Source organism: Hippoglossus stenolepis, chromosome 17, assembly GCF_022539355.2.
Source record: "Hippoglossus stenolepis isolate QCI-W04-F060 chromosome 17, HSTE1.2, whole genome shotgun sequence".
Classification (NCBI taxonomy): Eukaryota; Metazoa; Chordata; class Actinopteri; order Pleuronectiformes; family Pleuronectidae; genus Hippoglossus; species Hippoglossus stenolepis.
In genome coordinates, this window is record NC_061499.1 from 20532448 (window position 1) to 20546967 (window position 14520).

The 14520-nt window shown below is 40.9% G+C and overlaps 1 protein-coding gene across 1 annotated transcript in view; it reads left to right on the forward strand.

Annotated features, from left to right (window-relative positions):
* The first annotated feature begins 11635 nt into the window (after positions 1-11635).
* The window catches only part of LOC118124421 (septin-7), a 34904-nt gene continuing 32019 nt past the window's right edge, over positions 11636-14520 (forward strand). Inside the window, exons 1-2 of the mRNA XM_035182176.2 lie at positions 11636-11775; positions 12582-12583. Coding sequence (XP_035038067.1) covers positions 11733-11775; positions 12582-12583 — 45 coding nt within the window. The 5' untranslated portion in view covers positions 11636-11732. The remainder of the gene's footprint in view (positions 11776-12581; positions 12584-14520) is intronic.

Consider the following 14520-nt stretch of genomic DNA (forward strand, 5'->3'; position numbering starts at 1 on the left):
CCCTTTGTGTCAACACTAGCGACCAGTACAGGTTGTTCCCTACCTCTCACTCCAATGTCTACTGGAACAGGCTTCCTGGCCCCTGCAACCCTTGAAGGATGAGCGGTGTTGATAATGAATGGGTTATATCCAATCATTGGACATGTGCAGAGAACAGGTGGATGGAAATGCACTTATGGAGAGTTATGTTTATAGCTGATATTCATTTAGCAGAGTAACAGATTGATCTATTAAATGTTGACAGGTATTTTTTTAATTACAGCTGCTATCATCTATCATTTAAATGGCAAAGCCCATAAAACGATTCATAAAAGATATTTGACTAATGAACTTTGATTGTGTTCAGTTCCTCTATCCACCACTAGACCTTTCTATAATTCACTGAGATGATTCATTCATGACTGAAAGCTACAATCTTCCCCTCTCGCAGGAAGTATTTACAGTGTAAAGCACAAGTGTAACTATTAACTTCAACGACGGCTACCTTTTAAACTTTGAGCACCACTTCTTGAATTCTAATTTGTTAATTGTTTACCCTTCTGTGAAGCAAATATTAATGAGAAGTAATTTTCTTGTGAGCTGAAATGACTTATTATTTATCTCTGAAAGCATGTCTGTTGACACAGTCAAATTGTTACATAATGAACATTACACTCCACAGAAATATTTGAGCTGTATACCTCGTACAGTTTATATAACAGCCTGCCTTATAATTGAAATGTCTGTCACACGGGAGGAAGCCGAGGATTTTCATACAATGTCTCATTTCTCATCGTCTGGAATTCAATTAAAAACAGTGTTTCCCTTTCGCCTTTTACAGAGACACTGCATCCGAATGAAATTAAATGGAAATGAATGTGCTCTCAAATTCTCTCCATCGCAGATTCACTCAAAGTGAACAAAAGGTGTCCAGTCTGCAGGCGCTGTGACCGTGAGAAGGTAGAAAGCATGACCTTCAGAGCCATGAAAATGCAGGAGCTTTACTTTCTGTACCATTAGGAGGTTTACAATTAGGTAAATGCTCTATTCCTTGTTCCCAGTCTTTACTCCATAGTTCACCTCTAATTTCCTCCTAAATGAAGCACAGACCAGTCCCTCCACAGCCAACAAGATAAGGGCCTGCTTTCACCTCTCAGGAGAAATTTCCCTCCTGTGTTTTAATTTTCTTTTGCCTCATCACAGGAAACACAATTTTCTCTGTATCATTTCATAATTGCACTTTAAAATACTAGTTCATATGAAGCCTGGGCAGTAACGTCCACTGGGACCTGTTTACCTTTGTGTCAACCCTAACCTGGACTTTGAATGTTTAAAAGTCTAGTGGGAAACTGCGTGCAAACACAAATCAGTTTCCGGAGGTGGATGAGAAATTGACTCTACTTTTCACTTTATTTACAACGTCAGTAAACATTTTGGTAAGGAGTGTATGGTCTCCATAGTTTCAAGTGTTCTTCAATCTAGCATGATGTTCATTTGGTACATTATTGTCCCATTTAGTGTCAAAAGAATGATAAATCCCAGTATGCATTTGGGCATGGATATCGTGTCAGCCATGGGTGCAGGTGGCAGGTGGGTGTGCAGTGTCCTCGAGCTCTCAGTCAGGCTCCACCCTGCACTCCCCCAAATATGGTTACTTCTGGTGTTAAGATAAGATAATCCTTTATTCGTCGAGCAGTGGGGAAAATCTGCAGCTTTACAGCAGCAAGAGGGCAGAGAACAGACCTCAGTAAAGCAGTAACAAGTAGCATGCAATGCTTCTAAATGTAAAGAATTAAAAATATATAACTGGATTCAAACTAATATATACAATTGTACAGTACAGAATATGTACCGTGGGAACATATGTAGAGTGAAAATGTATTGCACATTTAGCCATTGAGCTTCACAGACAGAAATGTATATTGCACTGTTAAAAAGTGGAAAAAAAATACCACTTCACAAACCAAAGGGTGGCATCGTGGTGGGTTGCCACTTGATTTAACCAGCCCTACGGGGCCAAGGGGAGCGATGTCACATTTATTCCCTCTGGTAAATAAGGAAAAGTAATGGGAAGGTGAGTGTTTCGACTCCGCAGAGTTTATGAGAGAATGCACTGTTGGTGGTTTGTCACCACAAGCAACCGCTTTCACAATACAGTGCATGCATACTCCTCTAATCCCTGGTTGCTACAAAAACTTCAGCTTCACTTCAATGTGGTTGTATATCAGTGCAGCTTTCATTTTGTTGAGCTTTTAATCAAATGAATGGATTCAACAGTGATCTGAATGGCATGATCCTAAACATGTAGAATCCTAACATCGAGGCTATACAGGCTTTTCTCACACATTTGTCACAGTGGGGGGTCTGATTAGTGTTGGCAATCATGTAATTCCAGAATTTGTCATGCTGGAAGAATCACACCAGACTCCAGTGTGATTCAGTACACCGAGAGTGCTTTGTATTCCCTACACAAAGTATGGTACACGTTTCAAGCTGTTCTTTTACAGTTGGTGTCCACATTAGACAGCGGGTGTTGTTTGCCCTGTGGAAACATCTGTGTTGAGTCCAAGACACCGAGGCCACAGCAACTCCCACGATGCTCCTGTTTTTACCTCTGCTGCTACTGTAGTTGTTTTTAACACTACTAACAGCTCCCTCCCGCGTATGAGGTCACAGCTCCTGTTCTTGCATGCTGTACAGTATGTGGGTTGACCTGGAGGAGCCTGCGCGCAGCACGCTTGTGAAACGCAATCTGTTTTTAGTCACTTTTCACACCTCATGACTGTCGACGCTTACTTTTTTCTCTCACTCCTTTAACAGTCATTTCCTCAAATGTTCAGCCGTAGCCCCCCGGGCTCCCCGGAACAGGGAGGTGCGAAACCTCATTAAGTAAATAAAAAAATGAACAAGTGAATAAATAAACAGGAAGACAGACTGGCTGTTGGATTAACTCGCTGTACTTTGCAAAGGAAAACATGACATTTTGAGTAAATGCACAATGGCATGTAGCAGAAGGCGCCAAGGGGTTTCCATTGTTTTTCTAATTGACTGTATTACTGTATTAATGATGATGTGCAGTCATGAAGGTCACCAATCTGGGAATGATTAACCTCCTGAATCTTGAGGAATCAAACTTGTGTGCGTGTGTGTCCTTGTGTGTGTGCAGTCTGCAGAGATGAGTCAGAAGAATAAACACACACTCGCTCCTTTTATGTTTCCACAAAAGCAATCCAGCACTGAAATCCGATCACACTTGTCCCACTTCCAGTTCAGAGGAACACAGCTCATGGAGGCATGAAAAGAATGGAAATGTTCAAGTTGCCCCAATATTTCAAAATCTGGATGAAGACCTGTAAGATGAGGTTCTCCCTCAATAAATATCCTGCAGATTTTTGGAGGGAAAACTAAATCTTATTTCCACTTGAAGCCACTTTGTTTACCCTGTGTTTTTCCTCATAATATTAATATGAAAGTTTCTCTTTCCACTCTTTAAAGGAAAAAAGAAACTAACATGCAGCCTCTTCTTGTGTAGGACTGAGTAGGTGGTTTCAAAGACATCTCGCTCCTCAGTCCTGAGCTCAGGTTGTTATTCTATAGTTTTGAGAGTTTGAGGAGTGCAGGGAGTCATGGGAAAAATGCCAATGTTTCTGAAAATCTGATAAAATGTATAAAAACAAGCAGGGTTCAGTGAGCGACCAGGTTTTTGACTGTTGCTCTGACTGTTGCTGAGTAGAAGTTTTACTGTGTTAGTCATCAGCTGCACCACATACATTAGACCGTAGAGGAACACAGAGAGTTACTTGTGCTGCTACGCGGCAACATTCACTCACTTATATCATTAATTCTCTGTCTGCTTTGAATGTTCACTCAGCGACCTGGCCACTGCCACCTGCCCTGCACTAACCCCAGCCCTACCCGCCTTTCCAGGCATCCGATTCCCCCGGTGCTCATTTATAGTTCTGTCCCTCATTAGCTCCCTTCTATATATACCAGTCCATTTCCACTTGCATGCTGCCAAATTGGCTATTATGCAATCCCAGCTGTGGTGTTGAAACTAGCCTTTGCCACTGTCTTTCACCATTTTGCTTTGTTGCTGCCTTCAAATGGAACTTGTGAGCTCATTACGTTGTGGTAAGTCATGTAGACGATGTGCAAAGCGTTCAAGGTGTGAGAACACCAACATGGACACAAATATTTATATTACTGTCGCGACGAGAGGCCACAGAAGCTAACAATTTAGCGAGATAGCAGTCGGGTAATGTTTATGAAGAAAATGCGAAGGCATAATGACAGAGGGAAAAGATGATGCTATGGGGAGTGTCAACAGTTTCTTCAGACCTATTTTGAGACGACAATCTTACATTGACATCTCCTTAGCCTTTATTTCTGAAACAATTAGCAAACATATCCCAACTCGTGAAACCTGAGCTTTCAGAATATTCAGAGGTTGTGGATATGAACTCCTCTTGTGAACATGGTAAATACAACCTCATTTGAAGGCAGCATGCATTCTTGAACTGCCCTTGTTTGTATAACCTTTAAATCAGGGCTGGGGAATCTTTTTCAAGGTCACTTTCATTTTTTTTTATGTCATCCTTTGAGGGTCACCTTCAAGTACTGAATACACATATTACACTAACCTCTCGAATGCGATGGCTAATTGCTTCTCTTTGGCGAGGCATCTGATGTCAGATGGCAGTTGTGATGATGATGCAGCTTGTTTTATATGTTCTGGTCAGTCCTGATGCACCGTGCTGCTCACAGCAGTAAGTTGTCCTAAGCAGAAATGAAAATGTCATCTCACAATTGGAAAATCCTCAGGACAAACATCGGCTTATAGACCTTCAGCAGAGGGAGGATGTTGTTCCGAGCTTTGAGCTTGTTATTGCTTTGCAGTTCAATGATTTCTTGCTGTTGGTTGTCAGGTACATCAGCTGGTTCCACATTAAAAGGCTTAAAGAATATCTTCAGCTCCTTTTGTTAACTTTCCATTCCCTGAAACCACTCACCAAGTGCCTGAAACCGTTTTGAAAAAACTCAATACTGCTCAATGTATTCTTGGTCCAGTAGTATAATGTTTAATAACAAACTATCAGATTCAAAAACCAGTACATACGGTATCTTTTAATTGAATAATGATGACTTATCTGATATATGTAGATATGTACTGTGTAGGCTCCATGTGCTTGGCTGAATTCTGCCCACATTACTGTGGGGACCAACACCACGTGGCAACAGATGGGGTAATTCTGAGCTCTGTTTATCACATATGAACAAATAAGAGAAAAGACTGTACACACACTCACACACACATACAGACCACATCACGACGTACCTCCCATCTGTTCTACTCTTTGTTCATATGTGTCTCTCCAGCTGATAAATGAAGACGTCGCTCTTTTGCTCTTGTCTTGAGAGTAATGTTTGGAGAGAAAACTCTAATTCCAACCTCGGGCTGAACATTTTCACTTTTCAGTAATTGGCCTGCCCACACTGACGCACATCAGCCTAGAGATAAAGGTAAAGAGGAAGAAAAGACTCTAAATCTCCCCTAAGAATGGACGTGTTCAATTATTTTAAAAGAAATCTGGAATAGGCCCATAGTTATTCAGGGAAGACTGTGTGTGTGTGTGTGTGTGTGTGTGTTTTTTTGATATATGCTTTTCTGTGGAGGTTTTGACGTGAACTGAATCTCCAGTTGATTGAAAAAGGTTGTATCTGTAATGGCAGCACAGCTTATGGATTTGTACTGTTGCGGAGGGAAGATGAAACAGAAACACCCTTTGAGACGGAAATAAATGATGAGAATGTCTTCAATGTCAATGTCTCTGGAACATCAGAGAGTGTCCTGCTAATGGAATGTGCAACCAAGGACCAAGCTGTGCTAACAAATGCATCCACACATATATGTGTGGAAAAAAATATGGAACTTCTATACTATGTATCATTACATAACATATATAAATAGCCTCTATAGTGGCTAAAAGTCACAGTTAGGCAGATGAATGGAAAATGGTCACCTAACAGTCCACTATGCACATCTATGTTTCCTGTGTAATTTTGTTGTGTGTGCTTGTTGTTCCAGTTCCTCTACATTGTATGTTCTTAATAGTTTGTTTATCATCAGACAAAATACTTAATAAAATGTCTACTTATTTACAGTACATTATTTCAAATGGTTCTTTTCATCATTTGCATTGTGCATCCCATAACATCAGGTATCATTGACAATTACATACACTTTGTTGGATGTCACTATTGGGCGTTGCTACAAGATACATCAAGATGTGTTACGCAGGTATCAGCATTTCTTCTCATATCATATCAAGTGTTTTATTCATGGTTCTGATGCTGTCATCTGTAATAACGACTCTGCCCCTTCCACATGAACACACTCGTAGGTGGAAAACACTGAGTTAATTGAACCTAATTATATCCTGGTTATGTTCAACTTGCCACAGGCCCCTGCTCTGTGCCTATGCCCTGCCTGGATGTGTTTGCTTGTTTTGGATTGACTACATGTGAACAACCCTGCCTGGTACCCTCAGTGTAAATAACTAGAGGTACCAGAGATTGGAGCCTGGATGATTACAATGCAAATTGGTGTGTATTTCTCTTATTTGGCATGAAGACAGAATTCTGCATCGGAGCTGGGTCACAAACTGAGATTAGTGGGTAATCCAGCTATCGTTGGGTTTTACTCAGGTGGCTTTCTGGTAACATGAAGCTGGTTCAGCTGGATTTCCATGGTAACAGATATTGCTCTGGATCAGATTGAAACTGCCCACAGCTTCACTACTGACCAATCGCATCACTGTAAAAAAATATCTGTTGTGATTCCTACAGGACATGAGGTTGCAATAAATAGACAAGTAATAAATAGAGTATAGTGTATACTAAATTGTTTAGTAAGGAGCAGAAGAACCACTGTTCTCCCAAAAATATATGAAAGACCTCCTATAGTCCCCATGTTTGCATCATTTATCACTGGTGTTGATTGGTGGGGAAACACTGAATTGCTTTGATATACTGCGCTGCAGTATTCGGTCTCTTTAATGCAGTAGTAATGCTTCTGACAAGACAGATGAGACACAAATCAAAAAACCATCAGCTTTCTATGCTGCACATTTCATTTGATGTTTTCTAAATATTTTATAGTGATTTCCCCTTGATTAGTGCTTTCCATTATTTAACGTCCTTGACTTTTGTTTCCATCAAAGTAAACAAAAGGAATCAAATTAATTCCATCAGAGACCCACAATACAGGCTCCTCATCAAAAGCCTTTCTCTAGCGTGATAAAAAAAAAAACCTGCCCTTAGTCTGTGTGGCCCCTTAAAAAAAAGAAAAAAAGAAATGTAGAATATGAATGTCCTCTTGGCTCTCTCTCGAGGTGTAAAATGTTAAATGTTGGGCTCCAACAGGCCTCATCTTCCCTTGGTCTGCTCTGGGAGGAGGAGCCCGCTCTTTTCTCCTTCTCAATGAGCTGCTGCAGGAGATGACAGGCAGCTCCGCCACACAGCTCCAATCATTATTCTCACATACGCCCCGATTACACTGCAAGCCCATGTAGCTAATGCGTGAGTGCAAATGTGCACCTGATCCCCTGGCACCCTGCAGCAAAGGTACGGTAAATAGATACAGTGCATGAAATGCAAACACACTCTGAATTGGCAAAGGGACAATTGCTTGCTGCCGAGCAGAGACAACACAGTGTTGATGAAAAACAGAGAGATGCTGCTATTTGTTCCAACAGCTTTTTCACTGCAGAATATTAGACCAAGAGACATTTGCATATATTGGGTCATCTGCCAATATATTAGCATATCAGGAAGGTACTGTGTGTGATGCCTTCCCATCTCCTACAACGAGATCCTTAACATCTGAGAAGGGAAATTACTTCCCTGATGATCAAAATAGAATTGTGTGATAATTTCACCTCCTCACACAATCCATTCAGGAAAACACTCTTTGGATCCCAGATGGCTTCTTTACGTGCCATCATTTCATCTGGGTGCAGCTATTAAATCTCACACTGCTTCATCGTGGCTGTTCAGCTGCCCTGCACATCTCCATCCATCGTTACAATCAGAATTATGGAGTATGAAGTCAGTGTTTTCATATGCAACTACGTCATTATTCACAAAGTAAATCAGGCCTGTGGGCTTGGTGTATTATATTACCCACACTGACACCTTGTGTGTGCTTTGTGCTATAACTTAGGCAGGGGCTGAGCAGCAGGGCAGCAGGGATCTGTCTCTGTGCAGAGCCACAGCGACACATGTTGTTTCACCAGCACCACAAACAACATGGTGTGTTTTTAGGACTGTTATTAGAGATGAGAATTCTCCACTGCTACTGACCCTGATTTGTTGTTTACCTCTGATGTGATGGATGGATGAATTCTGAATACACTCCCATGCATACGGACAGGGATACAATACTAGCATCAATCCATCCATTAGATGTGATTACAGAACATTGAATATGAAGACTGCAAGGGGGTTATAGAGACAGGCAACCATTCAAATTCACATTCTCACCTTTTGAGTAATTTCAGGTTACAAGTTACCTCAGACTACATGACCTTCATAAGAGGAAAGTTGAGCACATAGAGGAAATCCATGCAGAGACTGGGAGAACATGTAGATAACAATCCACAAACTAACTGCTAACTCTTATTACATGAACTTAGAAACTGAAAAAAATTAACACAATTCTTGAATGTGTTGAGTTGGTATTTGAGGTTAGCTAGGATCCTGTCTGATTTTGGAAATGTTCTTACTTGCCAACTACTTCACTTCAAGATATTTTTAGGCTGCACACACAGCGTGTGTAAGATCTTCCCACAGTTTTTGAGGGATGATCCATTCAGAGAGCTGTGAGCTTGTGTTTCAAGCAGTTCAGTGTGGATTTGGAGTTCTGTTTTGGATCATTGTGCAGTCGTAGAAGTCAACCTCTTTTCAGTTTCACTCTCTTGACTGAGTGCAGGACATTCACATCCAGAATCTTTCAGTGCAATGTTCTTTCTGTGCAGAGTGTGAGTTATCTATCTATCTATCTATCTATCTATCTATTTTGCACAATTCCTCACGCTTATAGTTTTTTATTTGCTTATATTATTTTGTATTTTGCTGATAGTAATTGTTTTTATATATTACATTTTTGCACAAACACACCACAGCAAATTCATCCATCCATCCTTTTTTTCTTTCTCTTTCTTTCTTTCTTTCTTTCTTTCTTCCTTCCTTCCTCCTGTGTAATGATTCAGGTTCTAAAGAGAAACTACTGATGAAATATCCATATGAAAACATATCAATAATTATTTGATGGATTGATTACAAACTTCAGACAGGACAGCAGACACCTGGAGGTCAGAAGAAGGTATCTAACGACACCATCAGTGAGGTTACCCTCAATAAAGTTCTACTTTGATACCAGCAACTGAGATAACACTGCTCAAAACAGACCAGCATCAAGGGGCCAGGAGCCGCTTCATGAGGAGTATCTCCAACATCGGCCCATACACTGTAAAGTTTGTGGTGTTTATGGGACTCCTCATCCATGTCAAGAGCCACATATAGGAGACCTCAGGAGGACCATCTTATACAACTACTTTAAATGAGGATAATTATCTGTAGGTAACATTGTCACTGTCAATAACAACTTTCAACAACTTTTGTTTGCTACAACTTTTATAAATTGTATATTTTGAATGTTATTCTATATTGTATATATATGGTACAAGATCCAAGATTGTATTGTGTGTTTTTTTGTGTCTAAACTCAATAGAATTGTGATCATTCCTCTATTGCCGTCATGTGTGTATTGTTATACAATAAAGGTCTGTTGTGCTTATATATGAGTTGAATCGGGAGGTAAAGGGACAATCCAACTATACTGTTGTTTAAAGTCAAGTCTAAGTTGGCAGTGGCAGTGATAATACATACTGTACCTTTTATGCTTATATAGTAATTTGATGAAAAAAATATATCAGTTTATGCAGCTGTAAAGCATTGTACCCCCTTCCAGTCCATGTAAAATGCTTCTGTGGGTACCCACCTTCAAAGAGAGCAGCCCATACAGACTGTTTTCATTTCCAGAACTTCACCATAATCAGCTTTCAAACTGTCTGCCATCACTTATCCTAAAGCCATATTAAGTACACACCCCGGTTTGACTTCCCAAATCCCCTTTAATACATTTAGCCTGCTTAGTCACTCGGAAGGCAGAGTTTTTTCCCTTAGGAGATCTGTCCTAGAGAGGAAGAAAAGGAAAAGAAAGAGGAAAAAAGTTAAATATCCAAATCACATAAAACAAGAAGCAATATTACATTTTGTTTATGAAACTAATATTAACCAAAAGGTGTGCAAAGTCGAAGTCACTTCTTTGAGTATGAAACGCATAAAGCCAGAGTGGAGACTCAGGCCTTCAGTGAAACTTGGGGGAAATGTATTCTTAGTTGTATCCAAATGCAGATGACCTCTAGATGGCAATGTTGACTGTCTCATTTCAAACTGGTTGGGCGGTCCGAGCACATCACTTACATTCCTGTTTTTTTAAAGCATTTCTCAGACTGATTCTAAGAGGAGACTACAGAGAGACCGTGGACACTGTGCAGAGGGATGACCTCAGGATGACCTGATGTTTCCCAGCCACAACATGTGAAGTTAGCTGTTGGTTCCAGTTCCAGTTATATAACATCAGTGGTATAAGAAGACTAGATCTTTAAAGATGTCCATACTAAGGTCCAGTGTACCCGGAATTTGTGTAATTAAGAACACTAAATAGCATTTAAATTATTATTATCAGGACTGTAAAGTATTTTAAAATGTTTGTATTTGTCATAGATTCGTCTAATAAAATTTCCTGCACGCCCCGATTGGTGACTAAAAGCCATTGTGATATTGGGACTGCTCGCCTATACCTGCTGAGATCAGAAATGCTACATGTGTTACTCCTGTGAAAATCATGTCTTAAAACGTTCTGTTAAAGGAAAGAAGAAGAAAAAGGCTTTCATCTCTGGGTGAATTTCTGTTGATTTTTATGTATTGTTAATTTCACTGTGGTTTTATCATTGTTTAATTGTTGTTTTATCTTGTAAAGCACTTTGTAACTTTTGGCAAGAAATGTGCCGTTCAACCATATTATTATAACTATTACTTTTACATCTGTTACTGCTTTTAAATTGCTTCTTAAAATGTTCCTTTTTCTTTCCTTTAGTTTTTGGTTGATTTTGTTGTTGATTTATCCTCTTGTCAAGCACTTTAAAAAAAACTTGGAATAGAATAGAATAGAATAGAATAGAATAGAATAATATAATATTTAAACCAAGTCAGTGGAATTCTTATTTGGTAAAAGTTAAACGCTTGTTTATTATTATTCTAATTTTAATTTTTTATTATAATCATTATTATTGAGCCCCCCTCAGAAATTCAGCTTACACATCATGTAGTTTGTCATTTGTCGTTGTGTGTAGTGCATCAATGCCCAGTTGTAAGTCCCTCATTAGTTATTAGATTACTGTTTTCACAGCAGTTGAGTTTAGTCGGTATCATCCTGATAAAGTGAAGTATTAATATCTGCATTAAGTGCTTGTAGGTTGTAATTGAAAGTGGCTGTTGGTTCCAAACAAATCTCGCGATACGTCGTGGCCGGTATTCTTAAAGGGGTACGTACGCACTTCGCCGCTGCGTTGAATAATGTGCGTATCCCTGTGCTCCCGCTCCACAGAGTGAGAGCTGAGTGTGAGAGGATGTCAGGCGGAGGTGAGACAGACACGAACGGAGCCATAATGGGTGAGTGGATTCACTGTTTAATGGAAACGCGTCTCCTTCTGTTCGGGCTGTACCGTTCACCCGAGGGTCGCCCGTCGACTCTCCGCTCAGCCGGGCGTTGTTTGACGAGCAGTTTCCCTCGTAGGCGAAACTAAACAAAGTGGGATCCCCGCTCGGTATTCGTGGTGTCGGAGCGTTAGCTTAGCCCCGGGTAACAAAAACACATCAGGTCTAATGGCTCGCTGCTGTTTCTGTTCGCGGAGCTACACGCGCCTCGTTAACGGGCGTGCTTCCGGTAAAGTTTGTCGTTTAACCTCAGCAACTTCTACCCAGAACTAAAGTTAACCCAGTTCGCTCGGGCTGCTGCCGCCCACCATGCCGTGTTATGGTGGTAAGTTACCCTGAGCTTGTCGTTAACTTAATGGAGATTGGAAAAGTTGCAACTCCTGCTGTATTCGTTCCTCCGCGTTTGTGACACTCTCCGAGTGGAAACGTGGCTTTTAGTGAGTGCAGCAGTGACTTTTATTACCCAGGGGACGTGTGGCAGTCAACATAAAAGCTAGAATGCAGTGTCTGTTGTTAGTTTTGTGAATGGGGTTCGGCTTGGAGGTCTCCAATAACACCGCGTATTTTGGTGATTGGTTCGTACGTCCGCCTGGCATTTCCTGTGTTTGTGTTGAGTGAGTAGCAGTGAAGTCTGCTCACCGCAGGCGGGGAGCAGGGCCGTGTGTCGCTGCTCGCTGGGAGAAGAGTGAGCCACATACCTCGGGTCACCCTGCTGCCAGGTGGCGAAACAGGTCAGCCAGCAACACCTGAAAGCTCAGGAGCTGTCAGCCTCCTGCACGCTTCACCCGGGGCGCCACCCATCGCCCACACACACACACACACACACACACACACAAGCCTCCTGTTGTGTGGCACGGGTGAAGTCCCACTGTACAGCTGCAGGAAGAGAAGAACAACTCTGTGAGGTTATCTGTGGGGATACGTACTGATTTGCCTCCACACAATGGAGGAATCGTCAATCTGTGTCGTGCAGCCCGGAGCCAAGTGACATATTGTCTGTGCTGTTTGCATAGTGGCAGTGACACAGCACAGATGGGCAGGTCAGGCATTCAGCCAGGCTGACCCACAGTGTCAGATGGCACGGCAGTCAAAATACCAAGACTGGGATGACCACAGCGTGTGTGAGTGTGCTCCCAGTTTGTTCAGGTGTTGCGCTCTAGTAGAGCTAAGGGTGGCCACTCTTCATATTGTCCTTCTTCGGGGAGACACATTTTTGTCCTCTGTCTACATGCACTAAAAGACTTGTGCTCTGCCCTAGCACAGCCTATCTTCGGCTTGTAAGTCTGCAATCACACCACAGGCCTAAATTAAACTATTGCTATCTTGACAGTGATGTTATAAAGGCACGTACAGAGCAGCAAAGACAAAGTGTTCACATCTATTTTGGGCTTTCATTTGAATGCTTCTGGTGTAGACCTGAGTGGAGTTTGGCATCTTTCTGTGAAGAAAGATCAATTCAGCTCAAATGCATTAGACTGAAAAGTGTTGAATTAGACAGATCGTTGAACACTTTATCTATTTGAGTGGATTGACCTGTATTTTATAAATAATACTATCCATTTACTCTGTAATTCAAATAATAAGAATACATTTATATTGGTATGTTGTTTTTTTTAACATGCTATCTTATTTAGTATGCACCAAGAGTTTGCCATATCAGTAAATACAAAATTCAGATAGAAACACGGATCAACTTACATTGCACCTGAATGGGCTCCAGTGTGGAACTCTGTGTGGCAGTGGTGTAGTGTGGGTTTAGCAGCTCTGTGCTATGTGAGATCCTGAGTGTTAATGTTACAAGGGCAATGCACATGTGGGGGAAGAATCATTACTTAATGCTTAGTAAGCGTGAGGCCTATGCCAGTATGACACCTTGACTAATTGTATGTCACAGTTGTTTTGACATTAAAGCAGGCGCACTAACACAGTATGTCACTGTGTTTCCACTGACTGATACTGATTCTCACTATTTATCTCGACGTGTTATGTATCTTTTTTTTCAGCACAGTAACTTTATGACCACACATTACATTTTTTTAGTTTGACATACTATCATGAATACTGCAAATATATTGTTATATCCCAAATCACACAAGATTATCACGTCACATGAATTGATTATGCTGGCTGACTAAAGAGGGTTAAACAAATACAGACGACATTGGGCTGTCATGTAGCCGCAGCTGGACCCAATAGCATAGCTACCAGAAAAGCAACGGTTATTACATCAGGAACAGCTGCCTACAAGTAGTGGTTATATTCTACTGTATGGCTTAAAGGGATTGTTCTCCCAAAAATTTTAATTCACTCTTTATCTACTAACCACTATACCGATGAAGGGGCGGGTGAAGTATTTAAGTCCACAGAACACTTTTGGAGTTTCAGGGGTAAACAAAGTTGCAGCCAAATCCAATACAATTGAAGTAAATGGTGACCACTTCTTCAAATGTAAAAAACAACAGAATAAAAGCATAAACAGAAAATGCCTCTATACTGCTCCTTTCGTGTCATCCGAGTGTCGGTAAGCCCCGACATTCAAATTTGACTCGAAACAACATTATTTACACCATATTTTTAGCCTAAATATCCTCCTCCTCTAAAACATGGTGTAAATTACCTCTTTTTGAGTCGAATTTGATTGTCTGGGCTTACAGACATTTTTGGGTGACCTATCCCTTTAAGCTAATCTTTTTACACAGT